Source organism: Myodes glareolus, chromosome 1 (genome assembly GCF_982192425.1).
Source record: "Myodes glareolus chromosome 1, mMyoGla1.1, whole genome shotgun sequence".
NCBI lineage: Eukaryota > Metazoa > Chordata > Mammalia > Rodentia > Cricetidae > Myodes > Myodes glareolus.
In genome coordinates, this window is record NC_142026.1 from 33,402,961 (window position 1) to 33,429,189 (window position 26,229).

The window sequence follows — 26,229 nt, forward strand, 5'->3', positions numbered from 1 at the left end:
TCTTCCTCTTTTCTGTGACAGGCTCTCCCTGTGTGTCCAGATGAGACTCAGACTTGCACTCCTCCTTCCTCAGGCTCCCAAGTGCTGGCTACAGATGTGTTCTACTGCATCTTATTTTTTTTTTCAAATCAATTTCAAATTTAGAAGCGTGATATTTACAGAAAAACCAGGAAGACAGTACAGGGGTTCTCTTCAGTGAAGTTCTGTTGTTTGTTTCTTGAGACAAGGGCTTACTATGTCTGGTAGGCTAGCCCTGGCTTTCCAACCTCCTGCCTCAGTTTCCCAAGTGCTGGGATGATAGGCGTGTGCTACCATGCTTGACCCCAGCTGCAACCTTTGAGTGCTGTGTGAGAATTAGGGTTCTGCAAACTTACCGTCACATCGATGGCCGCAGGCAGACCCCCAGTCTGGACCCATGGATGAACCTCTTGAAGCTCTCGCCTCTGGCTCTCTGTGAGCCGGGGCTGGGACCTCTGCAGCCGCTTTAGTTTCTCCCGATCCTCTTTCAAGACTGACTGGAGATCCCTTCATGAAGAGTTAGGTGTAGGTGAGCGCCACAGGTGGAAGGGACAATATACTCATTTTCTGTCAATTTTTACAATATCAATAATGTAGTGGCAGAGGATTATCGTTGAGATAAATCATTTTGCTTAAGGTTAACTTAATCTCTTTAGAAAATATCCTCTAGTCTTTTCTCTTAATGATAACCAAGGTCACAATTTCAGTAACCAGTACATGCTGCCTTTAGGAACCTTGGGGGTTCCCCCTCCTTTCTCTTAGCCCCATGTCTGGGGCTGCTCTGCAAAGGCAGTGGCCTCAGCAGCTTCGCAGAAAAGCCTGACCTACACTTAGAACCTGTGCAGGTCCAGAAATACCAGACATGGGCTGATCACCCACCTTGACTCTTGGTTTCTTCAGCTTAGACAGACACATCCCATTTACCCCGAAGGTGGGTGAGGTAACACAGCTCGGAGTGCAACATGGCACCAATGTATGGCAAAAGTGCAGTGTGCTGTTGGCAGGAGGGTGGTCTCCAGGGTTCTAACTGCCCCAGGTCAGTAGGTGGGCTGTTGCAGGCCCAGTGGGGCCATCATGGAGAAGCCTCGTATCTCTCTACTGCCTCTGCTGTATCTAGACAGTGTTCCACAGGACATCCTGCCTGCCTGGGTGACCCTGGTGTTGGAAACTCCTACCCAGCCCTTCAGGCTTCCCAGGAGGTGCCAACAGTTACCGGGAGGGCAGCTGGTATGTCATCATGATGCTGTCATCTGTGTTAGCCATCAGCAGCCAGATGGGGTCCTGCAAGACGTATTTAATGAACTGCTCACTTTCCTCCGTGTCTGTGATCATTTTTGCTTTGTGATTATTCTCTGAGGAGTCAATGCTTCCAAAGTATTTGCTGGTGTGACTTGTATCACTACTGCCTTCAAAGACGTGAAAAGCAAATGGTTATAACCTTGACATAAAAAAGCAACTCTTGTACAATGTGCTTATGTGAAATCATGGGCCTGTACTCCACCAGGTACACTCCTGGCTACTGCAGGCTGGAGCCTGTCTGGAGAGCAGGGTTCCTTGGGTGATGACAGCCTGTACTGGCCCAACTTCCCCTTGGCTTTCCAATCTTAACAATCTGAATGATTCGAACACAGGACACCTGCCAGCACCAAGGAGGTGATTCTCGCCTGGGGCAAAGCTGAGCTCAGGCAGGGCCTTGTCTTAGAACCCTGACCTTTGCCCCAAGTTCTCACTGCCTGTGGACTCTGGTCAATCTTTAGGCTCACAGAAGTGTCCTAAGAAGGGGCACTACTGGTCTATTAATGCCTAGCTGTTGCCCGTAGGCAAAGAAGCCTGTGAGTAGATTGGGAACGTTCACTTTAGGGCAGAAAAGGCATCAGGACTTTGAGAATGGCCATGTACAGGTTTGCCCTGAAGGCTTGAGGGCACGTGTGGATGATCCCTGCCAGCAGAAGTTGATGGTTGGTCGTGTCTGCATATGTGTACCCAACTCAGGAGGTTGAACCAATGTCCAGGGAACCCATCGACTGGCAAGGGCTGGCATGGATACAATGTCTTCATTGACACAGAAATTGGAAGCTAAAAGACAGAATCCTGAATTCTGATGGCTAAGGCCTGTCTGCTGTGCTAAGTAGGGCAGGCAGCGCTGCATCCATGCAGAATGGCCAGAAACTGAACATTCTATGAGAAACTTCTAGACACAACCCTAGCACACACCTGTGCCCGCAGCACAAACATACCTGCCCCACTTTGGGATGCATCGCAGCCCAGCGAGCTGGAGCCCAGAGAATCTGAGGTGGCAGAGGTCCCGCTCCTAGACAGTGCTGAGCCTGTGGCTGAGCAGAGGTCCTCACCCAGCAGGAGGTTGAGCAGGCCACTGGATGTGGAGATGGCATCACTGTTCTGGGTGTCGGAGGGCTCGTTGCACTTTAGGAACAGGAAAAAGACATTGATGCTCAGAGGAGCTTAGGGACAACATGGCACACAACACACAAGATGGTGAGGTGAAGCCAAAGGAGTGCTTTGGGTGGTTTTTGTGCAAAGATCAGTCACAGAGAGCAAGTCTTTCCTTTACCTATCAGGTGAGCAGATTTTGCAGCTATGGGTATGGGGAGAGGGTCGCGCTGATACTCTATGAACACCACCCAATATAATACGCCCCTGAGAAGAGTCACAGCAGACAGCAGGGCTTGGGCTCAGTGGAAACACACCATGATGCTCCTCAGCCTCCTGGGTAGTGAGCCACCTCATGACTGAGGCTCTGAGCCCCAGTGGAGCTGCTTGGCTTGGGAAGCATCTTGGGTTCTAGTGTCTTAAGAGGGCAGAGAGGCTCTGGGAGAGCCTCTGCCAGCTTAGCCAGCTCCACTTTCTGAACAGTAGCATCAACGCCTTGCAAAGGCAGCCATCCCCCCGGAATGTCCACAGGGCTGGCTCTGGCTGTTGCTACTGCCAGAGACCATTAACTGGACAGGGTCCTTACTACACCAGGGAACACTGGTTTCTGAGCCAAAAGCAGAAATTCCTCCTCATCTCTGTGAGACCCAGGGGCCTGTACTCCACCAGGCAGGCTCCTGGCCACTGCAGGCTGGAGCCTTTTCCCCATGTTGGGCTTCATTAAACTTTGAAGCCTAGCCAGGCAAGCGCATACCTTTAATCCCAGCACTCAGGGAAGAAGCAGACAGATCTCTGAGTTTGAGGCCAACCTGGTCTACAGAGCAAGCAGGCCAGCCAGGGATAGAGTAAGACTGTCTCAAGTCTCCCCCCCTCCCAAGACAGGGTTTCTCTGTGTAACAGTCCTAGCTGTCCTAGAACTAACTCTGTAGATCAGGCTGGCCTCGAACTCACTGAGATCCACCTAGCTCTAGCTCCCAAGTGCTGGGATTAAAGGTGTGCATTACCACTGCACCCCCCAAAAAAGTAGTTTTAAGACTCATTAGAGATGTGAGGCCCACAAATGCTCCCCACAGTCACACCCTATTCCTGGTCCCCTCATCTGCTTTATCTTCCATCTTCATGTGCTCCCTACAGGGCTCAAAGAATGTTTCATGGTAGGACCTCATAACCACGAATCACACACTCCAGAAAAGTCACCATAGCCTGAACCCAGGCCTTGAAGCTGGCAGGAAGCACCCATTCCAGAACCCCCGATATGAGAGTGTGCACTGACCACCATGCGGTCCAGCCTACTGCCTGGAAGTAAGAAGACACAGCACAGGATCCTTACTGTTGGAGGTGTCTTTGGCTGCCGATCCCGAGAAGTGCCAGCCGTGCAGTCCAGACCGGAAACTGCTGTCCCTGTGGTCCCCAAGGTCCCTGTGGCTCCAATGCTGCTCTCAGGTGCCTCCTCTAGCTGAAGCAGGTTAAGCTGTAGGGGACTGCTGCCTCGGGACTGGAAGAGCGGTGGGGAGGCCCTGCCTGAGGCCGCTGTGCCCACTGGAGGGGTGACTGGACAAGCGCATGGCTGTCTGAGCATCGAGGTCCGACTGGGGAACTCAGCCTGGGAGGCAGGAGCTATTTCAGAGGCAAGTGTGGGGTGGGCTGCAAAGTGAGGCTGGCTGGGGAAGAAGGCCTGAGGCAGGTTTGGGGTTGCTGGTGGGAAGGGGTAGCTGGGCAGCATGAAGGCCATGACTGGAGCTAAGGGGGCAGCAAACGGCAGGGGCTGCACTGCAAATTCAGGGTGGGTGCCCATAGGCACCACAGGCATGGTGAAACCGGAGTGGGCAGCTGCAGGTGGGGCCACCACAGTCCCTGGTGTGGCTACTACTCCAGGTGCCTGGAACACAGGCAGAGGGTAAGCTGGCACTGAGGCAGGGAAGGGTGCAGAGGGGCAGCTGGACTGGGATGTGTCAGAGAGGGACCAGGCTGTGGCATTCAGGCCCATGAGAGGAGGACGGTGGGATACAGGTCCCCCAGATCCTGTGCTCTCAGAAGAGTCCTGAGTCTTGACACGCTTCAACTTCAGTTTTCTGTTCTTTCCAGTTTTTTTCCAAGATGACTCCATTCCAGAAGTATTTCTTGGTCCTGGGGTAGCTAAAATGTGGAAAAACAATCAGGGTAAAGATTGAAAAGTAGTTGCAAGCCCTACTGTGTCTACTCAGAGAGTGTAGAATGTCAGGCACCTGATGGCACCTCTCAATTCCACAGGCCTGGAAATGACACTTGGTTTTTCTCAATCCATAGCCAGTGAGGGGAACTGACAGATGTAACTGACGTATGTAAAATGAAAGGCTTTTCATAAAACCAAATTCCACCAACTCGTAGGTGCATCTTTACTCATAGGTCATAGTCCTCTCTTTCCCCTCAAAGTTCCACGTTCTCTCCCATGTGAGGGCCTTAAAGGTCTCTTGTCCTTGGAGGAACCAAGTTGAGATGGATCAGGAAGCCTCCTTCCCACTGCCTACTTTTCACAGTACTAGGAGGTGCTATGTAGTTTGTTGAGGGGGGACGCTACCAACAGTCTAATCTAGCCATGAACTACAATAACCACCAGTATGGCAAGAAATGTCCTTGGGCACAATACTGACATGAATGTTATGGGGACAACCAACACCACTTCCTTTTCGTTGTTGTTGTTGTTTTTTGAGACAGGGTTTCTCTGTGGCTTTGGAGCCTGCCCTGGAACTAGCTCTTGTAGACCAGGCTGGCCTCGAACTCACAGAGATCCGCTTGCTTCTGCCTCCCGAGTGCTGGGATTAAAGGCATGCGCCACCACCACCTGGCTCCAACACCACTTTCTGATTTGATTTAAGGTCCCCCTGCACAGGAGGAAAGGTATGTCTGACACTGCAGATCTGACCAAGAACCCATGTTGGTGAGATCCCAGGTCCCAGGTATAAACCTACTATTATTGCTTTGCTAAATATATATAGTAGCAAACTGATCTCCAAATTCATATCTCTATATCTACAGATGAGTACAGCTCTCAGACCTCATCAGAAGTTTCTTTGTCTGGCAGTTAACACAGAAGCTCACAACTGAGTTTCAGTGGAGTGCTCAGCCACAATAGGGCATCTACATAAACCTGACCCCAAGGATCGGAAAACAAGATCAAAGAGGGGATGGGAAGACTGAGAGAGCCAGAGGTTGGGCAGGACTGGACAAAATAGGTCTTCTGGACCACTATACTCATGAACTTGCCTGCACAACATCAAGCCAGGCAACATTCTACCATGGAGGCAGAAGGGGTTCAAATGGATCTTCAGCCCTAACTGAGGAGCTACGGACAGTTGACTGCTTTTGGGAGGGAGAGCACATTTTCTTTAAGGGTGTAGCCCACAGTAGGCCACTACTCACACAGATGGCCCCACACCTAGGAGTACATGAGTATACAAACTGGACTCGAGGAGAGGACACAGGGGGTGTGCAGGGTGGTGAGGTGGCTCTGGGAGCCAGTGGGGGGTGTGTGAATATAAAAAAAACATATTTTATGGAATTCTCAAAAAATTAGTAATTAAAATCAAAAGATTCTTTGTGCAAAAACAAAATTGAAAAAAACTTGCATTCTCTGCTAGCCCGATATTTAGGAAAAAAATACATATTGATGGACAGACTCTAAACAGCAGAATGGCCAACTTCATTTAGCCTACCACTATTGTTCCCAAAGAGATCCTGCCCCTGGAGAGTTGGGAGGTAGCTGTAGCCTGGGTCTAGAGTACCCCTGAAAATCCACGCTGAAAGCTCAGTTGCTGGTCCTGGGGGAGGGAGGGAGGTGGCAGCTTTAGGAGGTGGGGCCTAGTTGGGAGGAAGCTAGGCTACCGGGGCACGCCCTAAGATACCGGACCCACTTCCTGCCCCTTGTGAGGTGGGCAGCCCTTCAGCCACTGTCTCCTGCCATGGAGTGCTGTTCTGCATCAACGGGGCTAAGCAACCACGGCTGCAAACCTTTGGAACCGTGAGTCAAATAAACATTGTCTCCCCATAGATTGGTTGTGTTTGGTATTCGGTCACAGTGTCAAAGCTGACCAACAGTCGTATATGCTCAGGAACACACCCCTCCTCACCGGTGTGTCTAGAGAGAGGATGAGGGGGCGACTGTGGCAGTCGTATATGCTCAGGAACACACCCCTCCTCACTGGTGTGTCTAGAGAGAGGATGAGGGGGCGACTGTGGCAGGAGGAACTTCGCACACTCCCAGTGCCTTCCTTGGGGGACGGCCCAGGAGCCTGCTTTCTTCCCACATCAGCAGAATAACAGGCCTAAGGCAGTAGGTATGCAGGGGCATCTGTGAGTTGGGATAAGGGTCCCACACCTTTACTGTGTGCTGAGACAAACAGCCCAGTCCAAGCACACTGCCCCACAAGGGAAGGATGTACGGTTCTGTCCCTATTTGTTGTTTTTCCCTCAAGAGAGGGAGTGTGTCCTGAACCTGATCCCGGAACAGAAAAACCTTAAGCAAGAGTTGATCTTATTCCATTCCCGAACATAAACACCCCAGGGATTTATTAGCAGTTTTATGCTAATGGCTCTGGCTGAGGTCTGGCTGAGGCTGGCTATCCACAGGGCAGTCCCAGGTCAGAAGGGTGAGCCTACTGGAAGGGGACAGTTCCCCTCCATTTCCAAAAGCTGCCTGCTAAAGGTTCCATAGCACCAGGCTTAGTCTTTGCAGGCTGAACTTAGCTTTTTATCCCAGGGTATGGACAAAAGTCCCAGGCCACAATTGGCTGAAGCTAGCCTAGGGCTCTGCAACTGTCTACAGTATTGTTTGCTTGGAAACACGAGGCTGCATGGACACCTCCGACCTGGGCACTGTTAAGTGTGAAGCTAGCACTGGATGCAGCACTCAAGAACAGTGCTGAGCCAGGAGGCCCACACCCGTAACCGCAGCGAGACAAGAGGACTGTTGTAACAGGCCAGCATGACCCTGTCTTAGAAAAGAACAAAGTTTAGAAATGGCACGTTCAGTTTAGGTCAGCACTCACCTCGCTCACTCGCCTGGGCCCGGGACCTCTCTTGGAGATAGTTCTGGCAGTGAGCCTGCAGTGCACCGAGCCTGCTCACCTCCCTGAACCTCTGCAGGAAGCCCTGCTCCTCTCTCTGGGTATGTGCAGCCAGAACTTCCTTGGTGAGGCCCAGCTTCTGCAGAGCCCCCTTTTCCTGGCTGAGGCCACCAGCCGCAACATCCAGGGACTCAGGCCCACTGGCCACGTCTTCTACTGTCTCTGCAACAAGAAGCAGGCTCGGTCAGCATGCGCTTGTCAGTGCAACCTGCAGTACAGATCACTCACACCCAGTTGATTCACGATGCCCACAGCCGGGGGCAACATTCCCCATGCCTACTTCAGCTTTCCAAGGAAGTCCCAGCAACAGGCAGAAAGCGGCAAGCAGAGACCTGATGATCCACTGGGTCGGGCATCAGGCCTACGGGCAACAGGAAACTGGGAGCTGTGGTCTTCCACTTGGAAGACATTTCAAAGCTGCCCTCAGCTTTGGTGCACAAGGGATAGGACCAGAGTGCTACACCTTCCAAGGCTCAGGGCCCTGCATGGTGACCACTCAGGCCCTCATGTCCGCTCAGCAGGCACATTACCAACTTGACCCATCTCTCCAGCCTCAAAGACACATTTTATTAAGAGAGCTGAGCCACGATCCGTCTTCTTACAATGTGCTCTGGCTCTTTTCCCTACATAGGAGTGGTTGCTAGGCTCACCTTTGCTAGGAGGCAAGGCTGGGCAGAGAAAAGGTCCCAAGCAGGGCCTGCACCTTAAGGACAGACATTAGGGCAGACAATTGCCACCAGGTGGCGCCAGAGCACAGCAAGGGCTTGTACTTGGGCCCTAGCTGACCACATGCCGCCTGTGAATTTTAAGTACCCAATATCTTTTACTGGTCTTCGTCTGGTAAATTTGAACAAATAACAAAATGGTAGTTAACATTCTAAAGTTTAAGTCAAATTTTCTGCATATGTGTGCTATACATATGTGTGTGTGTGTGTGTGAGAGAGAGAGAGAGAGAGAGAGAGAGAGAGAGAGAGAGAGAGAGAGAGAGACTGAGACTCCAGTTCTGGAGTCAGAGGCCTTGACTGTGGCCCACTTCTTATGTGGGTGTTGGGGATGTGAACCAGGTTCTCACGCTTGCACACTTGTACCTACTAAACCATCTCCCCAGCCTCCAAAGTTTCTTTTTAAATCTCAGACTGCTGTTGATATTCCCCCAAAACCTCTGGCATACCTAACTCTGGCTGTGGTTTTTTGTCGCCCACGTGGACGATGGTGCTGCTGTAGCTGCACTGGCTGGTGAGGGACACCACACTCTCTGCCTTGCCTGGCAACGTCAGGGAGCTCAAGTGAGCGCTGACCTCTGTGTGGCTGGTCACCTTGGAGTGCCGAGCTGCGTCTTGGTGAGAGAAAAACAGATGCAAACACATATGCAGGATTAAAGCCACTACCCAGTTAAGGATCTGGAGATGCAAGGGACCTATGGGGCCCATGCTGGTTATACCCCCATCCCACAGATACTTGATACTAGGAGCTAGACAGCTTGTCCTCAGGAGAAAGGTAAAGAGGAAATGATGACATAGAAGCAACTTGAACTTCAGACTCAGAGCCCATGACCTCTGGGAAGGAAGCATCTAGATGGCTGTGGTCGTACTGAGCCAGGGTCCTCTGGAGTAGAGCAATGACTTCTTCAATAAGCGGGAGTCAGGGGTGATCCGGCTGGTCACTCTATTCCATGCATGACCTTCCACTTTCTTTTGCTTCATTTTATAAATGGGATATCCTATTTCTTCTCTAAATTTTTATTGTTGTTGTTGTGTGTGGACTCATGTGCCACAATGTACATGACAGTTTTGTGGAGTTAGTTCTCTCCCTTCGCCTCTACATGAGTTCTGGGGATTGAATTCAGGCTTGCACAGCAACCACCTTAATGTACAGAGTCATCTTGCCAGCCCTCTTTCTTTCTCTTTTTGTACTTTTTTTGAGACAAAGTCTTAGTCTGTAGCCCAGATTGGCTTCCAACTTGGCATCCTCCTTGGTCTGCTGAGTCCTGAGATTGCAAGCTTGTGCCACTACATCCAGTGGGGTTCCTTTCTGACCCTGGTCATAATTCAGTGTTTAAGTAGTCCAAGCTGTCATATAGCCATGGGGCATGCTAGTTGTTCACAGGCCAGGGCTCCTCTAGACAGACAAGGAATCCTCTAGACAGGCTAGGGATCCTCTAGATAGGATAGGGATCCTCTAGACAGGCTAGGGATCCTCTAGACAGGATAGAGATCCTCTAGACAGGATAGGGATCCTCTAGACAGGCCAGGGATCCTCTAGACAGATTAGGGCTCCTCTAGACAGGATAGGGATCCTCTAGACAGGCTAGGAATCTTCTAGATAGGTTAGGGATCCTCTAGACAGGCTAGGGATCCTCTAGACAGTATAGGGATCCTCCAGACAGGCCAGGGATCCTCTAGACAGGCTAGAAAGGTGCTTTTCCCAGAACCATAGAGGCTAGCACATCCATAGAAGGGAACGGAACTCAGGGCTGTCCCCTGGCCACCAGCAGGCTTTCTGGACCCTGTTGTCAACACTTAGTACTCCAAGTCTAGACATCACCTTGACCTTTAAGAAGGGTATTGACTTTCCAGCCACTGTGGTCATTTAGAAACTTTGCTGGTTTATCTACAATGCATAAAAACTTAATTCAGGAGGGAAAAAGGGGACATGTGAGAGTTTATGATGACTTCTGACTCCACACAGGAGATTTAAGGGGTCCCAGGTTAGATAGCTCATAATGGAAAGTATACCTCCAGAGTGCAGCCCAGGGCTGACTGTGGCCTTCCGGGACGAGATGTTGGCTGGGAACTCGCATTTTCTTTTCAGGGTGGCAGCTTCACTGCAGCTCTCCAGGTACCTGGAGGAGGGTTGGAAGGTACCGTGTGGGTGAAAAGGTATGGGTGGGGATGATAGCAACGGCAGGGAAGGTCAGAAGTACCCTGTGTACCTGATGACACTGTCCAGGCAGCTGATTTGCTGGTAGGAGCAAGGAGGCTGATTCTTACAGGCTAGCTCCTCTGGGAAGCTTCCCTTGGGTAAGCTGGCTCCTGAGCTGTCCCTATCTATGGTAGTGACAGCTTTCACCTGAGCTGGGGGGCTGCTTAGCATTTCTGAAACAAAACAAAATAAAATTTTTCCATTTAATACCTTTCATCTGCTGAACGAAACCACATATTTATAAAGTATTTTATTCTGCTCGAAGGCAGGGGTAGGGATCCATAATGTACTGACATGGAACCCAGTGACAGTCTGCATCCAGAAGCGCCATCAGCCTGACAGCTGCAGGGCTTCCGAGCAGGAGCTTGGAGTAATCTGTCACTCAGGCAGAGCTTGTTTCTCTCTGGCTGAGTGAAAAACATGCCAGGGCCATTCTCAGGGCTCAGAGCTTAGGTGGAAGAGGGTGGGTCTTAACATCTTGAATTTGGTGGCCAATCAGACCCCAGCTCTCTTAGTCTCCTGAGCAGGGCAGGTGAGACTGAATATAGGGACATAGGGTCTTGCACATGTGGCCCAGGTAATCTACCATGAACAACTCTGTAGCCTATCCATAATTAGATATTTACTTATTTAGGTAGAGACAGAGTCTCACTAAGCAGCCCTGGCTGGCCTGGAACTTGCTACATAGACCACGCTGGCCTTGAACTCACAAAGATCTGCTTACTTCTACCTCGGAAGTGCTGGAATTAAAGGTGTGTACCACCACATCTGGCTTTTTTTGTTTGTTTTGTGAGATAGGGTCTCACTAAGTCACCCACAAAGAAGGTTGGCCTTAAGCTATGGAACCCAGGCTTGCCTGGAATGTGGAATCTTTCTGTCTCCGTATCTAGGGAAGACAGGTGACAAGACTCAAACCACTGAACCACCAGGGCCGATTTTTAAACTTATGGTGACAATGATGAAACAGCAATTGCTGCCCAGGTACCAGGCTGTGGATTCTGTCTGTGCTCACCATAGGAACCACATGCTTGCTGTCCTGAGAGCTCTTGAGCAATGAGCTATATCTTACTCCCTGGTGAATCCCTAACACCCAGCCCTTTACTGTCTACTGTAGGGAGGTCTTGTTTTGAGAACTGCAGACGCCTGGGCACTCTATCCAGCTGTGTGTGTGCGCGTGCACACAGATGTGCATGCAGGTGTTAGTTTGCACATGTAGGAAATGTGAGCATGCAGTCACACAGCTACTCTGCAGAGTGAAGAAATAAGCACCCCCTGCCCCCTCCCTGGGCAGTTCCCAGTGTACTCGGTAGGCAGGTCCTGGGGAAAGGAAACCCACACTCCATGCCCTACTGGTCCACAGGGTAACAAGGGCTTTCTGAACAGTAGGATCTGAACCTGTTGGTCATACACAGTGGAGCAGCTCTTATTTCTTTGCTGAACAAGGATGGGGTGTAAGTGAGACGGCTTTGACTTGAATAATCACACAGAAACTATATTAATTACAACACTGTTTGGTCTATTAGCTCAGGCTTCTTATTAACTCTTACATCTAAAATTAACCCATTTGTATTCATCTATACATTACCATGAGGCTGTAGCTTACAGGTAAGGTTCTGGCATCTGTCTCCTTTGGCAGCTATATGGTATCTCTCTAACTCCGCCTACTCTCTCTCTCTCTCTCTCTGTTTGGATTTCCCACCTTGGCTTTACTCTACTAAGTCATTGGCCAAAACAGCTTTATTCATCAACCAATAAAGCAACAAATATACAGAAGGATCCCACATCATCTCCTCATCCCTATATCAGTGGGGTAAAGCACACCTGACCTCCCCAGTCCTCAAATAGAGCAATAAACCAGGAATCCCATGTCTTTCTCTCTGCCATCCTAAGACACAAGCAAAAGAATGTGTGGCTTTTTTTGTTTTCTTCTTGAAAAGAATAAATGTATTTATTTATTAAGGAAAAGTGAGAAAAAGCTCCTGGGAGTGAGGAAGGAGCCAGAGGACATCTTTTTACCTGCAACAGACGTATCTTTTTGTTCTGCAGACCCATGAGAAAAATGACTTTTGGTTTGAATCTTGCCACCATTTTTTAAAATTCCCTTGAAGAAAAACAATAACGAACACGTTATTCATTCTAGGAGACCTTCTTCTCTCCATCCCCACAGTGAGAACAGAACAGTCGGCATCAGTTGAGGAGCACGGAGAATGACTCTTCTGGAGTGGAACCCAGGGCCTTGCACACGCTGCACACGCGCTCATCATGGAGCGTACTTACTACATGCCAACACGGATTCGGAAATCCTGAAGGAGCCAGATGGAGCTGGCTACAGCTTTCATGATCAATCCCCAAGGGTAACACAGAGCCAAGGGGATGCTGACGCTTCATCTCCCTCCAGTTAAGCTCATTTTCCCGGCTCTGCCCACAAGTCATTTCCTTTACGTATTTAACTACAGGGTAGCTGCCTCAACGTGAAACATGAAATAAATCTCTGAGAACAGAACCTTCTCTGGGAGAAGGCGACGGAGCCACTGGCTTCAGACACTGCCTGGCTTTTTCCGATCATGCTTCCTAACTTAGGACACACACTGCTGAGCTTGCATTCCCGGGGGAAGAACAGAGAGGGACGTACGGATCTCCTCCGGTGAGACTCCTCGTGGCCATTGCTGTCGCTGGATGATGTCATAAGGTGTTCGTGGGATCCGTTACTGCCCAGGCTCCCATAACCACTGGAGCCGCTATGGGGAACAGGCTGCAGGAAGAACATACACATCGCTGCAGACATGGTGGAACGGTACAGAAGAGGTCACCACAGCCAAGCTCAGACAGTGGTCTTAGCTTGCCCAAGGTCACAGAGAGAAGATAGGTGGAGGGGAGCTTAAATTCTGGGTTGTCTGGCCTTCATCTATAGGCATGCAGCCACCAAGAAGACCCCATTAAAAAGAAATGTAGCCTGGCGGTGGTGGTGCATGCCTTTAATCGGGAGGCAGAGGCAGGCTGATCTCTGTGAGTTTGAGGCCAGCCTAGTCTACAAGAGCTAGCTCCAGGACTGATTCACCTACAGTTATACTTTGTATCCCATAATCAAGAAGGGGACACCACCTCAGCTGTAGGACTGACTGCAGTTAAACTGATTTTGCTGGAGGGTGATGTCACTGAGTCCCTGGTGCTGGTGAACGTGTTTAGGGGAAGAGCGAGCCTTAGGCCAGTAGAAATTGCAGTAGAAATCATGGGGTATGGGCAGCCTTCAACAGCTCATCCAAGGTCATGGCTCATACATAGAAGATTCTAAGGCTAGGGAAACTTGGGGGCACTTGGTAGCTCTTAGGCCAACCACACTGTCCACACTTGGCCCACCTGGGCGGTCTCGGAGACTGGCATAATCGAGCATTCCTAGTGTGGCACTCACCTGCATCAGCAGCCGGTGGATTTGCTCTGTTAGCTCCTGAACGCTGGGGTGCGGAGTCTTCTCCTCGGAGCATGGGGAGGCTGCAAACACGTCCTCATTCAAAGGGCCCCTGAATGATTTAAATTTGTCTCATCAGAAGGGCCCGTCTTAGCCTGAATGTGGCACCCACACTGCCTACTCAGGCCCATAGACCCCCAGCTACCACACAGCTCTGCTTAGATGAGTTCCTCCCACCTGGCAGGTCATCCCTTGCCCACATGGCCAGTGGCTCTCAACAGGGAGATGTCCCCATCTTTGCCCCCCTGCTGGTGGGAAGTGAGAGAAGGCCAGGATCCCCCAAAACCCACAGAGTGGAACCCTGGGAGCACTCACACCCTGACTTTGTGCCTCCCAATGATGAAGGATATCTTCCTGCTCCAGGGGTTGATGAAGCTGGACCAGCTGGTATCCAACGTGATGTACTCCCCGTTGCGGGTGCGGAATCGAATGGGGGAATAGTCGAAAGGCTGTCCGCCGGCCTGGAGGACTAGGGGATAAGAAACAGGCCTCAGGGCTGGTGTGTGAGCAGAAAACAGACACATACAGGCTAGCCATGGTCACCTCCTCAAAGTCACTGCTTTCAGCTCCTAGGTCTGCTGCAAACCACACCTGGGGTGGTTTCCAGCAGAGGCATTTTCATCACCTATTTCGTGAGGCGCTTCTCTCAGCGTTACCCACGTGTGCAAGCAATCAGCTTGGAGGGACCCTGTGCAGTCTACTCCCAGGGATGGTCAGAACTTTCCTTCCCCACAGCTCAGCTGGTCTCCTCACATTCATGAACACCAATACTATAAATGAGTTGCCAAGGACCCTTTATGAGTATTCTTCTCCCTTGCCCTCCTAGGGCTGATGACACCAGGTCTCAGCAAGGAAGTAGGGCATCCGCTAGGGCTCAGCATCCCCAGTGGGTCTGACCCCTTCCAACGCCAGAGCACACAGGTCTCAGGGCTTAAAGAAGACGACCTACTCTTCTTGTGGATGGTGAGCATCAAGGGCCGGTCGCTGGGGTGGAGCTGCACAAGCACAGGTGTCTCGATCAGGTCCTGAGGTAGATAGCCCAGGAGGGGGACTGCCCTGGAAGGTGAGGGACAGCAGGCAGTCAGGGTATGGAATACAGATGTCAGGCAGACTCTGAGGGGGGGGGCATCTTAGGGAACCTCCTCATTTAGCGACAGAGATGGCTCCCAATTCCCCCAAATGGAAACATAGCAGAGGCAGCGAGCCTTTCGGCTTCGCAGCAGGTGAGGACTCCAGTGTCCTTGTGGGTATGACGAAGGAGGCTGTCGTCAACTACAGCCTGGTGTTTGTCCTCCCAACAGAATACATCACGATGGCATGTTAATGTTTTTCTTTTTAAAAAGACTTATTATGTACACAGTGTTCTATTTGCACCTGAACACCAGAAGAAGGCAACAGATCTCATCATAGGTGGTTGTAAGCTACCATGTGGTTGCTGGGAACTGAACTCAGGACCTCTGGAAGAGCAGCCAGTGCTCTTACCCTCTGAGTTATCTTTCTAGCCCACGTTTCTTTTTCTGATATCTTTTTAATGTTGATCAGTTTGATGTGAGTCTCCGTTGAACAGGTTTTGTCTGAAAGCTGTCCTTTCTCAGTCAGAAGGTCGTCTTTCTGTCACTTTGACTTCTAGATCAGGTGATTTCCTGTGGCTCCCCTAGGAGTCCCCATGACTGGCTGGAACCCTTGCTCAGTGCCTGTCTGTGCTCCTATAAAGTGGAGGGAGGCCCCTTGGCATTTTGGGCTGGTCCTTGGTCACTGTAGGAATGGAACCAAAGCAGCAGTCTAGGCTCTGTCTGAACCTAGCTCGGCTGGCAGCCTCATCTTCCCCTAGGTATTCCTGCAGGTGTTTCCCCTCTGATCAAGCAGAAGGCCCTGCTGCACGAAACCTTAGGCTAGAACTTCCTTGGGATCTGGATTGACTCTGACTGCATCCTCAGTGTCTGAGGCATACTCTCAGGCCTCCTGTTTCCTTTCAGACAGAGTACAAAATGTTCTTGGCGCCCTCCCAATACAAGCCTGGCTGGAGCAACTGAGGGAGGGGAGGAAGAAGGAGGAAAGAGGAAGAGGACAAGGAGCTGGGGAGGAGAAAGAGGGAGAGGAAAGGAGGAAAAAAAGCTAATGAGGAAGGGCTCGATACCTGACCCTGACCGCAAGGTTCCATTGAAGGGGCCTGCCTGTAGGTTCCACTCACTAGGCAGAACTCTGCAGAGGGTCTCCCCACAGGTACGGGCCTGCTACCTGCCTCACAACGGGAGCAAAACGTGGCAGTTTTCATGGTCCTTAGACCTATGCAGTAATGGCAGCCTCTTAGATGGCTTTGTACACTCAGCCCCAGGTTCTGCATCTGATACTGTCCCCAGAGTACCTGGGTCACAGGTGATCTGCAGGACATACCCCAGCAACCTAGGCCAGGGGTGGCAGGTCTTTGGCTGCCCACTTCCTGGAGGCAGTGCAGCAGGTTGCTGAAGCGGGACCCCATGTCCCTGGCCAGGTGGACAGAGGAGGAGGATCCAATCCTCCAGAATCTAGGGGGTGACTTGATCTGGTTCTCTGTCCACTTCCTGTAGGCTTTTTTTTTTTTGACACGTTTCTCCAAACCACTCCCAACAGCTCTGCGCCTGTCAAAGAGCTGGGAAAAGGCTCACAGTGGAAGACAACCTGCTCAGAACCAAGCACTTCTGAGTCCACCAGGACCGCCCACACCAGCTAGAGCACCCTCCGCGGCAGACTCAGTGAGACAAGCCTGAGCAGCTCTGAGGAAAGGTGTGGAGGCAGCCCGGAAGACAGGCTCCTGCTGAGGTCCTGCCAATGGCATCTCCTCCATCCCTGATGGTACCATCACCTACGAGACAGAGTTTAAACAGGGGGACAGCGGCAGGTTCAACTGAAATAACATCCAGGTCTGCAGAAAGCCCCGTCTCTAGCATTCATTTCTTATAAGCTGTGGTGTTTGCTTTCTTGCTTTCATTTTTTTCACGTAGGATCTTGAACTCCCAATGGTTCTTGTCTCAGCCTCCTAAATGCTGAGATCAATGTGTCCTACCACAACTGAATCCTACAAACTTTGAGTGTGATTTCAAATCACGTGTCCTTATCAGAGGAACACAGTCTGAAAAATGCATCATTAGGCAATTCTGTTGTACCGGCAGGGTCAGGCGAACAAAGCCGAACCCACGCGGCACAGGTTGGTCACCAGGCGTGACTGCTGATGCAATCAAGAAACACAGGGCACACAGAAGTGTAGGCTGCTGCGGGGCACCAAGGGGGAAGACTTGCTAATGTGACAAGTTATAAATACATAAGCCAGAAGCACGGTGCTGCTGTGCACAGCGGTGGCTACTATACTACTACAGGATGACATCATGATAGCCTTGTCACTAGAACAGTGTCTGTGGTCTCGCTGAAACATCACTGTCGCAGGACAGTACCGTCACATATTTTAGCTGGTTGCCATGTGAGTAAAAATGACATACAATCTTGTCTTTAGCAGTGATGTCAAAAGCAAGAAAGTTCAGCCGCACGGCTTTAGTCCCAAAACTTGGGGGGTAGAGGCAAGTGAATCTCTGAGTTTGAGGCCAGCCTAGTCTACAGATCAAGCTCCAGGACAGCCAGGGTGGTTACACAGAGAAAACCTGCCTTGAAAAACAAACACAAACAAAAAGCAAAAGAGTTCATTTTTATCTCTCTGGTTACAACCAAGACATCTGTCCCAGGATTTGATGACCTGAAGATCACAGTACTGATTCCCAGACAAATGACAGTGGGAGGTGTTGGGGAATATTATTTTAAGGGGTGTTGCTTTTGTTTATGTTGCGATTGTTTAACTCCGTGAAGCTGGGATCAGATGCCTTTCTAAAACACCTGATGGTCTAATAGAGCGCTGAAGGAACAACAGCCAACAGCGAGGCAGGAGAAAGGAGAGGCAGGGCCGGCAGGCAGAGAGAATACATAGAAGGAGAATCGAGGGAGGAGGCCATCAGGGGCCAGTCACAGAGTAAGAGTAAGTCAAACAGAAGAGAGAAAAGGAAAAAGCCCAGAGGCAAAAAGTAGTGGTGCAGGAGGCAGGTGGATCTCTGTGAGTTTGAGGCCAGCCTGGTCTACAAGAGCTAGTTCCAGGACAGGCTCCAAAGCTACAGAGAAACCCTGTCTCAGGAAAATAATAATAATAATAATAATAATAATAATAATAATAATAATAATTTAAGTTAGAAAATCTGGAAAGAAACAAGCCAAGCTAAGGCCAGGGCATTAATAAGTAAGAATAAGCAGGGGCTGGATGGAGAGATGGTTCAGCAATTAAGAGCACTGACTGCTCTTCCAGAGGACCCAGGTTCAATTCCCAGCACCAACATGGCAGCTCACAAGAGTCTGTAACTGCAGTTCCAGGAGACCTGACACCCTCAAACAGACATATATGCAGACAAAACACCAATGCACATGAAATATATTATGTGTGTGTGTGTATGTATGTGTGTAAGTATGAATGTGTAACATACACAATAAGCCTCTGTGTGGATTTATTTGGGAGCTGCGTAGTAGGCCCCCCCAGAAAGCCACAGAAGAAAACTCTGCACAAGAGGAGGTGTGTGTGGACAGTGGAACATGACTCACCTTTCATCCACATCCTGGAACAAGCAGTTTGGTGTATGGGTTGTTGTAAAAATTCTCTTCTCAGGAGGAATCCTCGGGGCTGCAAGAACAGAATTTCCACTTCTAAGAAACACAGTTGTGTTTTGACTAGGGAAACCACAAGGGCCGAGAGCAATGTGCAGTCACTGAGAAAATGAGAAGGCAGACTGAACAACAGAGCCACCATGGTGAAATCAAGGCGAACCCCAACCAGCTGGCTGCTCGCAGCCTCCTCAGCTTCTCTGGGGTGGCCAATGGGAGCTGCCATGCTACCTGAGACACGTGGACCCAGGACAGAAGGCTGCCATCATGGTTTGTAAGCTGAAACTACAATGACCTGAACTAACGGCCTTTAGAAAATGAGTTACAAGTGCTAAGTCTGGACTTAGAGTTTGCCAATGCCCTTGCCCTGGAAAACTTGACAGTTCCCAGGGAGGCCAAAGACAATACCTTCCACACAGATAGTCATATCCAGTGTGCTCCTCACCATCAAATTTTAAAATCCTTGGTTCTTGAAAGACCCTTATAATTTGAGGTGACAAAGTTGTTCCTCCTCTCTACATTCTGAATGAATATTTGGAAGAGCAAGTTCTGGATGTAGATATACATCACTGTGTTAGAGAAAAGTGTTAGCTATCACTTTTCGGAAAAGTTTTGTAAACAAAACAAAAACCTGCAGCTCATCAAAAGATTACAATTCCAGGGAAAATAGTCTAAATGCTCCTGGGGTCGGGTGGGGCTACCTCTCAGGGGATCTGAAGTCCTGGGACTCCTGAGTTGACTCACAGAAAATAAATAACTTCTGGCTAGGCCTTGGATTACTCGCAAGGACCCCTGGTATCAGAAAACAGTTGCTTAAGAGTTGCTAAGAAGGCGATCACCAGGATGGCACAGCTTCCCTTGGGCTCCATGGGAGAAGCCCGATTGTCAGGAGGCTGGGTAGTCTAAGGAGCCATTAATGGTAGGACAGCATTAGAAAGGCTGGAAGGTCATAGGCTGAGCTGCAGGGAAAGTCAGGCAGAGGGAAGTAGAGAGTGAAGACTCATGGGTCAACAGAAACCACAGCTGGGAGGGAGGCAGTCCAGATGGAAGTCAGGATGGGCCAAGGCAGGAACAAAGATGGCCCAGCACTGGAGGCTGAGGGAGTTAAGTGTGGTTCTGGGGGTACTGAGATGTCATGAAGCAGAGGCAAGATTGAGGGACAAAGATGAGGGATGTGGGGCCTCAGACCTGTCAGAGCTGGTACCACTTTGTAGATCAAAGGCAGCATAGCCAGGGGACGGGAGAGGGGACATGGAAATGGATACAGCTACCTTCGGTGGCTGTGGGGAAAGCCAGATAGTAAAAAGAGGAAGTTAGGGAAGATGGGGGCTGAGAAGGTTAGGGAAAGGCCAAGGCGGATGAGCAGCTAGGTACTTTTTAGACATCATGTATGAACTACAGGCAAGAAGGATGGGCTAACATGGGTGCTCCCTGGTCAGGCATGGCTGTACCTTCATAGCCCGAGTGTACCCTCTCTGCCAGTAGCAGGCAGCAGAGTTGGCTCTCGGTACCCTGCTGCTCTTGCACCTTGACCAGGTAGGGTGTCATGCGGAAGGGCTGGTAGCGAATCTCATTCTCGTGGTGTTTCCCAACACTGTAGAGAGAGGAGTGTGGAGAGGAGTGAGGGTCAAGGTTCTGAATCATGACAAATTCTAGCTAGCTCCACCCCTAGCTGGTAGTTAGGGCCAAGCAATTCATCCATTTGTTGAACCAGATGCCAAGGATGCTGAACCAGGCCACCACAGCAAAGCCTATGGTGGGAACCTAGGCCATACCAGAGGCAGAACATATCTGTAGCCATACCAGAGGCAGAACATATCTGTACCCACTGGAGAAGCTGGCCAGTGCCCACCCTTAAGCCTGCTCCATTAGACCCACACTGCAGTGTCAATGGTCACACAATGGGCAGCAGGAGGTCTTCCAGCCTTTCTCTTGAGCACTTTGCAGCTAGATTAGGGCAAAGCAACTGGAAAAAGGAAGTTGCTTCCTTAGAGGAATTCTGGACCCCACTCTCCTCGGGGTCACGGTTGACATTGTCCTGAGTAGGTGGTTACAAAGAGCCTGCAAAGAACACTGTGATTCTAACCCCCAAAAAATGCAAGTGCATATTTAGGGCTACACACACTGCCTGGCCCATGGTCCTACGGAATGTCTTCCTCAGCAACAGAGGGCCAGTATAGAGACTCTTTTGTGTGTGTGTGTGGGGGGGGAGCAGGTTGACTTACCCACTCCCTCTGCACAGATATTATGTAACTCATTCAAGTGAAATTCCACACAGGCTCTGTAGAAGCTGTGTCAGATCTCACTCTCAGATCTGGGGGGCAGGCAACACATACACCTCCAATTCTCCCACAAGTACTGGTAGGGGACTGTCTGTATTGTTTCCTGAGTCAGGAAGACTGGACACTAGACTTACCTGACACGGCAGAAAAAGGATTTTTCCTCCATGCACTCTTGAGTGAAAGAATCTGCAAGGGAAAAAAAAAAGTCACTTACCCAAGCCAACAAACAGGCTCAGACTGAGACGTAACCGTGGTGGGCCCTAGTATAAGTGAGTCCTTCAGAGTGTTTTTCTAGTCGATACAGTTCCCAAGTGTGCTGGGCACCAAATCAGACTGTCCTACAAGTTACAGCCAGGGCTTTAGAAGAGTTTCGTTTTTCCTTTGGGAGACAGGGTTTTATAAAGCCCCAGGGGGCCTGGAACTTGAGGCAATCCTTCACCCTCTGCCTCTCTAGTGCTAGGATTTCTGGCAAGAGCTACCAAATGTGTTTAAAACTCCTGAATGGTGCACAGTGGTGCTACTGACACATTGGCAGTTCAGCCCCAGAAGACACACTAGTGTGTGCACCCAGAGATAAATCCCTGAGTGTTTACACCACCGTTTCTGAAATGCTTGCTTCTGATACAACTGACTCAAGGCATCTGAAAATATCAACTTCACTTTAACATTTACAGTGTCTTGGGAAATGTGAGCTCACTGGACCTCATGTCAGGGAAGGGGAAGTAGGTGTCTCTATAATAGTTTGAAGGTTAAAAAGGCCTTAGACTTTAGCTTACACACAGTATTTCTTTCATTCAAAAGAACTGAAGAAACACAGGAAATGACTGGTTACAGAAAGTGATATGGAATCACCAGCCGGCAAAGGCCCCCAGGAAAGGCCCTCTTTCCTAGTTAGCCATACTCTGCTCATCTCTTTCTGGAGAGGCACCCAGACTGCTGAGCTGTCCTTCCACCTGCCAAGCCACTTCCTCTCCACAATACTGACCAGGCCCCCATAACTCACACGGCAAATGTTTAACGGTCTGCCAAGTCTCTGGGTTTAGGAAGAAAGTAGACAACCTCCTTCAGAGGAAACCCTCAAACAAAAGATGCATCAACCCCGGGCTGCCTACTGAAGGGGTATGTTTGTCATGCTGGTGAAGGGCATAGTGGCAGTGTCCACCTCTCATGCCGACAGAACAGGAATGGGGAGGAGAGCAACTGATGACGGGAGAGGCCCTCAAGCTGGCCACAGATTCCAGGTGGTGATGACAAGGGTTGAGAAGCCACTGTGTATGCAGAGATCAATGACTTGCCAGCAGACAGCTCCCAGCGACAAGGCCAGAGCAATCGGAGTGCTGTCCTTGTTCCTCTGGCTCCTCGGAAGCTACAGCCTTTAGTACAGCTTCAGCTCTGGGCATTAAAGCCCATAAGGCTGTGATCAGCAGGCATGTGTAGACAGACACCAAGGAACTCTTTTGCTGTCTAGCCTTGTCGAGGATGGTGGAGGTTAGCTCACCCTCAACCCTCCATCTGTGGCAGTGCTGTGACCTGGAAGCTCTGCAGCCCCTTTTCTCCCAGGGTCAGAGTCTTTACAATAAGTTTGCAAAACAGAACACAGACTTGCAAAGTTCAACCACAAGAGGCCTATAGCCAGAAGGGTAGGAGAGAGGGGCTGCCAGTGCAGTGGTACCTAATGGTCACAGTAATCCAGTCCCAAGAGAACAAAAGCACACCTGCCAATCCCTCCGAGTGACTCCGATACCCCTTAAAGAAGTCATTTGGCATTCTACAAGTGACCCTAATGTTCAGTATGAGTTTAAAAAGAGTAGCCCATATCTAGACCACAGGTGGTCCACCTGGCTTGCCAAAGCTCATGCTCTTCTCCCAAACTATTGCAAACTATAATCAATTCCATCCCATAATCTCTGGGATGTCCAAACCCGAAAGTCCAAAGGCCAGGTGTGAGCTCAAACCAATCGTCTGCTCTACAGTGAGAGGGTGTGGGATAGGCACACTGTCCAGAGGAAGGCTGGCCAGAAGGAAGAGCGATAGACCTCTGGCAAGTCTGAAACCAGGGCCCACAGACCTTGTCCTAAAGCTGTAGGATCATCATGTTATCCCAGGGACCACCTCCTACACATCTGGTATGGGTAGGTAAAACTGGGCCCTCAAAGCACCATGTAGCCCTGCCCTGTGGCTTCCTGGGCTCAGTCCAGTTTTGGCTGTCAGAGCTGCCTGTGGTTTTCCTGGGACGTGTGGCTGGCCTTTGGTGGCTCTGCTGCTCTGGTTTCCCAGGGTGGCAGGCAGCCCCTGTCAGCACTGTCTAACACAGTCTTGGTGATATTCTCTGTGTCAGCTCTGCCCTGTGGCCGAGGAGACTGGGCCTTCCTGCCTGCAGAATCAGCCTCACAAGGACACTGCCAAGGCTTACGGCTTACACTCCCTGGAGGAGTGAGGGCTGCACCCACAGCACAGGGGCCACAGCCAGAGCAATGTGTGGATGCAGGGATCAGAGGCATCCTTAAAGATCTCTGATGTTCCTTTGGGGCTTTCCCTGTGGTGAGGAGGTCTCCACTGCTGTTCAACTTCCACCCGTGGAATCCTTTAGCAATCTGCCCGACTGCACCCCTGCATTCCTTTCTACTCTGCATGTGGCCAGACTGTGATTACTGTCCCGAATAGCCATTCCTAACACGACCATCAGCATGCTGGTCACAGCCACGTATGCAAATCAGAGCTTTCCCCAGTCCTCCTGTCTTCCCTTGCTCCCACACCAGAACTGCCCTCAACACTCAGGTCTTCTCTGGTTTTCAGTTTGAAACGGTTCAGCTGCTCCCCACTCCCGAGCTCCACTGCAGCAGCACCCAGTTCTTGGCACCAGCGCTGTTTCAGTCTGTTTCTGTTGCTATGACAATGTGTCAAGATGACTTAGGAGATAGCTCATGGTTCTAACGGCTGCAAAGTCCAACAGAACACTACAAGGATCCAAAGAGCTGCTGGGGAGGGCCATATGCTGCTTCAAACCATAGTAGGAAACAGGGGAGAGGGCACACGCAGAAGGGGCAGCCTTGCTTTAGCGACCCATCCCCGCGGGGCTAGTTGAGTCTGACCCAGGAGAAAGGCATTGGTCCCTCTTCATGAGCTCAACACCTCGAGGTCCCACCTGAGTACTGGGACATCAGCAAATCCCAGCACAAGTTTTAGAGGGGACAAATCATAAACTAGAGCTGACTGATGGGGCTTGGGGTGGAGCTGGAAGAGCACAAGGAGATGCCAAAACTGGCTCCAGGGGGAGAAGGCACAGAGTGGATGCCAGAAGAGAGGGGCTGGGCAAGGGCAAGGGCTTGGACACGGGTGGATCCCACAGTAGGCACACATACTTGTTGTTAACGAGTAAGGAAAGTGCCGCGTAAGCTCAGAGCTTCATTACCTATACTTATGAACCTTACTCCAGTCCAGGTGAAGATCCCCGGGAAGTCACCCCGACGAATGTCACACCTGTTCATTATGGCAGCTGAGGTCACGGGGGGGATTGACTGCCTGCAGGAAGCTGCCATTCCACTTAGCATTCCTCTGCCATGCAGGATGCGCCCCGTCCCCCCACACTGCAGTTATGCCAGGATTCCTACTCAGCATAACTTCATTTTTAAAATGCCTAATTTTGAAGTTTTCCCGGGCTATATATTCTAGGGACAAACAACTGTTTGCCTCTTACCCTGGACAGATCAGTGCACGCTAGCCCCTCTGGAGGGCTCCATGGGGCATTCTGACATAACTGAGATGGGGGGCAGCCCTCTCCACACTCCTCCTTAGAGGGAACGAGGCACTGCAGCCAGGATCTCACCTAATCCGCTGCACACACTCCAGGGTGGCAGCTTGTAAGGGGTGGTGTAGCTGTGGAACACACTGACATCATGAGGAGCCAGGAACTCCACAAACTTGGCGTCACTGAAGGCATCCTTCTTACAGTGAAAAATGGAGGCAACTTGGTTAGAGATGTACAGGATCTTCCCAGAAACCAGGGACACCACTGCAGCAAACATATCCTGGAAACGGAGAACATGAGCAGTGGTTATAGGCAGTAGGAACTGATCGGTTACATAAGGCTAGTGGGAACACCCTGACGTGAGGACCAGGGTGTGTCTGGGCCTCCTCAAGCCTGGCCAAGCTGACTTTCCTGTTCCAATGCTGACATCCAACATAACACCATCAGGAACAGCACATCAGGCCAGTCTGGCCCAGCTCCTGTGCTCCCCTGGCATGGCAGTGACCTTTGACAGCTGGTCTCTTTCAGGTAATGCGGGTGGCCTGCAGAGCTGCCTGCCCCTCTGGTCATAGGCCAGCCCCCTTGGAGGGATCTGGCTGGCAGGTTTGAGGAGCTAGGGTAAGGCAAGCATCACCACTATTCTTCCCAGTATTACTGTCTGTTCTCACTGAGAATCCAGGAGCATGGTCTCTCCTCCCCCAGGCCTTTACACATCAGAAATGCGGGCTTTGGATCCAGACCTTATTACCACTAAGCCTGGACAAACAGATGGTCACCGAGTCTGCCTCTTCATCCTGAAGCCACAAAAAGCTGGAGTCTCAAGCTTCACCATGGCTGGGCTTCTCTAAGACTGGGAGCTATGAGTCAGAGTCAGCCAGAGACGAAGACAATCTCCCAGGAAAGAGCAGAAGTCTAGAACATGACTTCACCCCAGAATCACCAGCGTCGTGATTTTATTTTATTGGGAGGAACAGGCTCGCTTCCTGACAGCGGACCAGCTGGCTTACCCAAGGGAGAACTCACGCCCTGTCAAAACACTCACAGCGTTCTTCACAATGTACTCCGAGGTAATGCCCTCAACCTGCTCCATGGTGTAGGAGGGCACATTCACACTGCAGGGCTGGCTCTCACTGGACATCAGCAGCTGGTAGTACTCCTCGTTAGCTGTAGGAGAAATGACACCCATGTTCAGCAGCTGAAAGCAACGTGACAGCACACGCTCACTGGCCCCTGCAGGTGGGGTCCATTTTTCTCAAATAAACAAATGGGATGAGATAGAATATTTTGGATGCAGAGACTGTAGACATGAGTGACCAGCACTCAAGAGCAGACCGGAGATGTTCTCTGACACGTCAGACCTTTTTACGAATTTAAAAACTGACAAATACATTACTTTAAGTCCTCAGGGTCCATATGGCTCTGAAGTGTGATGCGACCACAATGATCTTACTTAGGACCACAGCAGCAGCGCCTGTACCTGACTGAGCCTCAGTGGCCCTTTTAGGGACTTCCATGTAGGTGAAATCCACTACTTGAAAGAGGAACAGCTATCAGAAGCCAAACTGGAAAGGAAGTGCTCTGAGTAGCGCCTGCAAATGTGGCCACTGACGTGAGTTACTATCTGGTGGG

The 26,229-nt window shown here is 50.5% G+C and overlaps 1 protein-coding gene across 4 annotated transcripts in view; it reads right to left on the reverse strand.

Moving 5' to 3' along the window:
• Positions 1-26,229, reverse strand: part of Per2 (period circadian regulator 2) — a 51,032-nt gene that overhangs the window by 4,298 nt on the left and 20,505 nt on the right. For all 4 annotated transcript variants that reach the window (XM_085696446.2, XM_085696442.2, XM_048441873.3 and 1 more), the window contains 18 exons: positions 25,643-25,764; positions 24,679-24,880; positions 20,987-21,038; positions 20,022-20,164; positions 18,511-18,589; positions 14,849-14,955; positions 14,215-14,368; positions 13,843-13,951; positions 13,066-13,185; positions 12,450-12,534; positions 10,444-10,606; positions 10,247-10,353; positions 8,683-8,847; positions 7,434-7,673; positions 3,740-4,545; positions 2,256-2,442; positions 1,232-1,424; positions 375-525 (listed from right to left, as the gene is read on the reverse strand). In XM_085696446.2, coding sequence (XP_085552572.2) covers positions 375-525; positions 1,232-1,424; positions 2,256-2,442; positions 3,740-4,545; positions 7,434-7,673; positions 8,683-8,847; positions 10,247-10,353; positions 10,444-10,606; positions 12,450-12,534; positions 13,066-13,185; positions 13,843-13,951; positions 14,215-14,368; positions 14,849-14,955; positions 18,511-18,589; positions 20,022-20,164; positions 20,987-21,038; positions 24,679-24,880; positions 25,643-25,764 — 3,185 coding nt within the window. The remainder of the gene's footprint in view (positions 1-374; positions 526-1,231; positions 1,425-2,255; positions 2,443-3,739; positions 4,546-7,433; positions 7,674-8,682; positions 8,848-10,246; positions 10,354-10,443; positions 10,607-12,449; positions 12,535-13,065; positions 13,186-13,842; positions 13,952-14,214; positions 14,369-14,848; positions 14,956-18,510; positions 18,590-20,021; positions 20,165-20,986; positions 21,039-24,678; positions 24,881-25,642; positions 25,765-26,229) is intronic.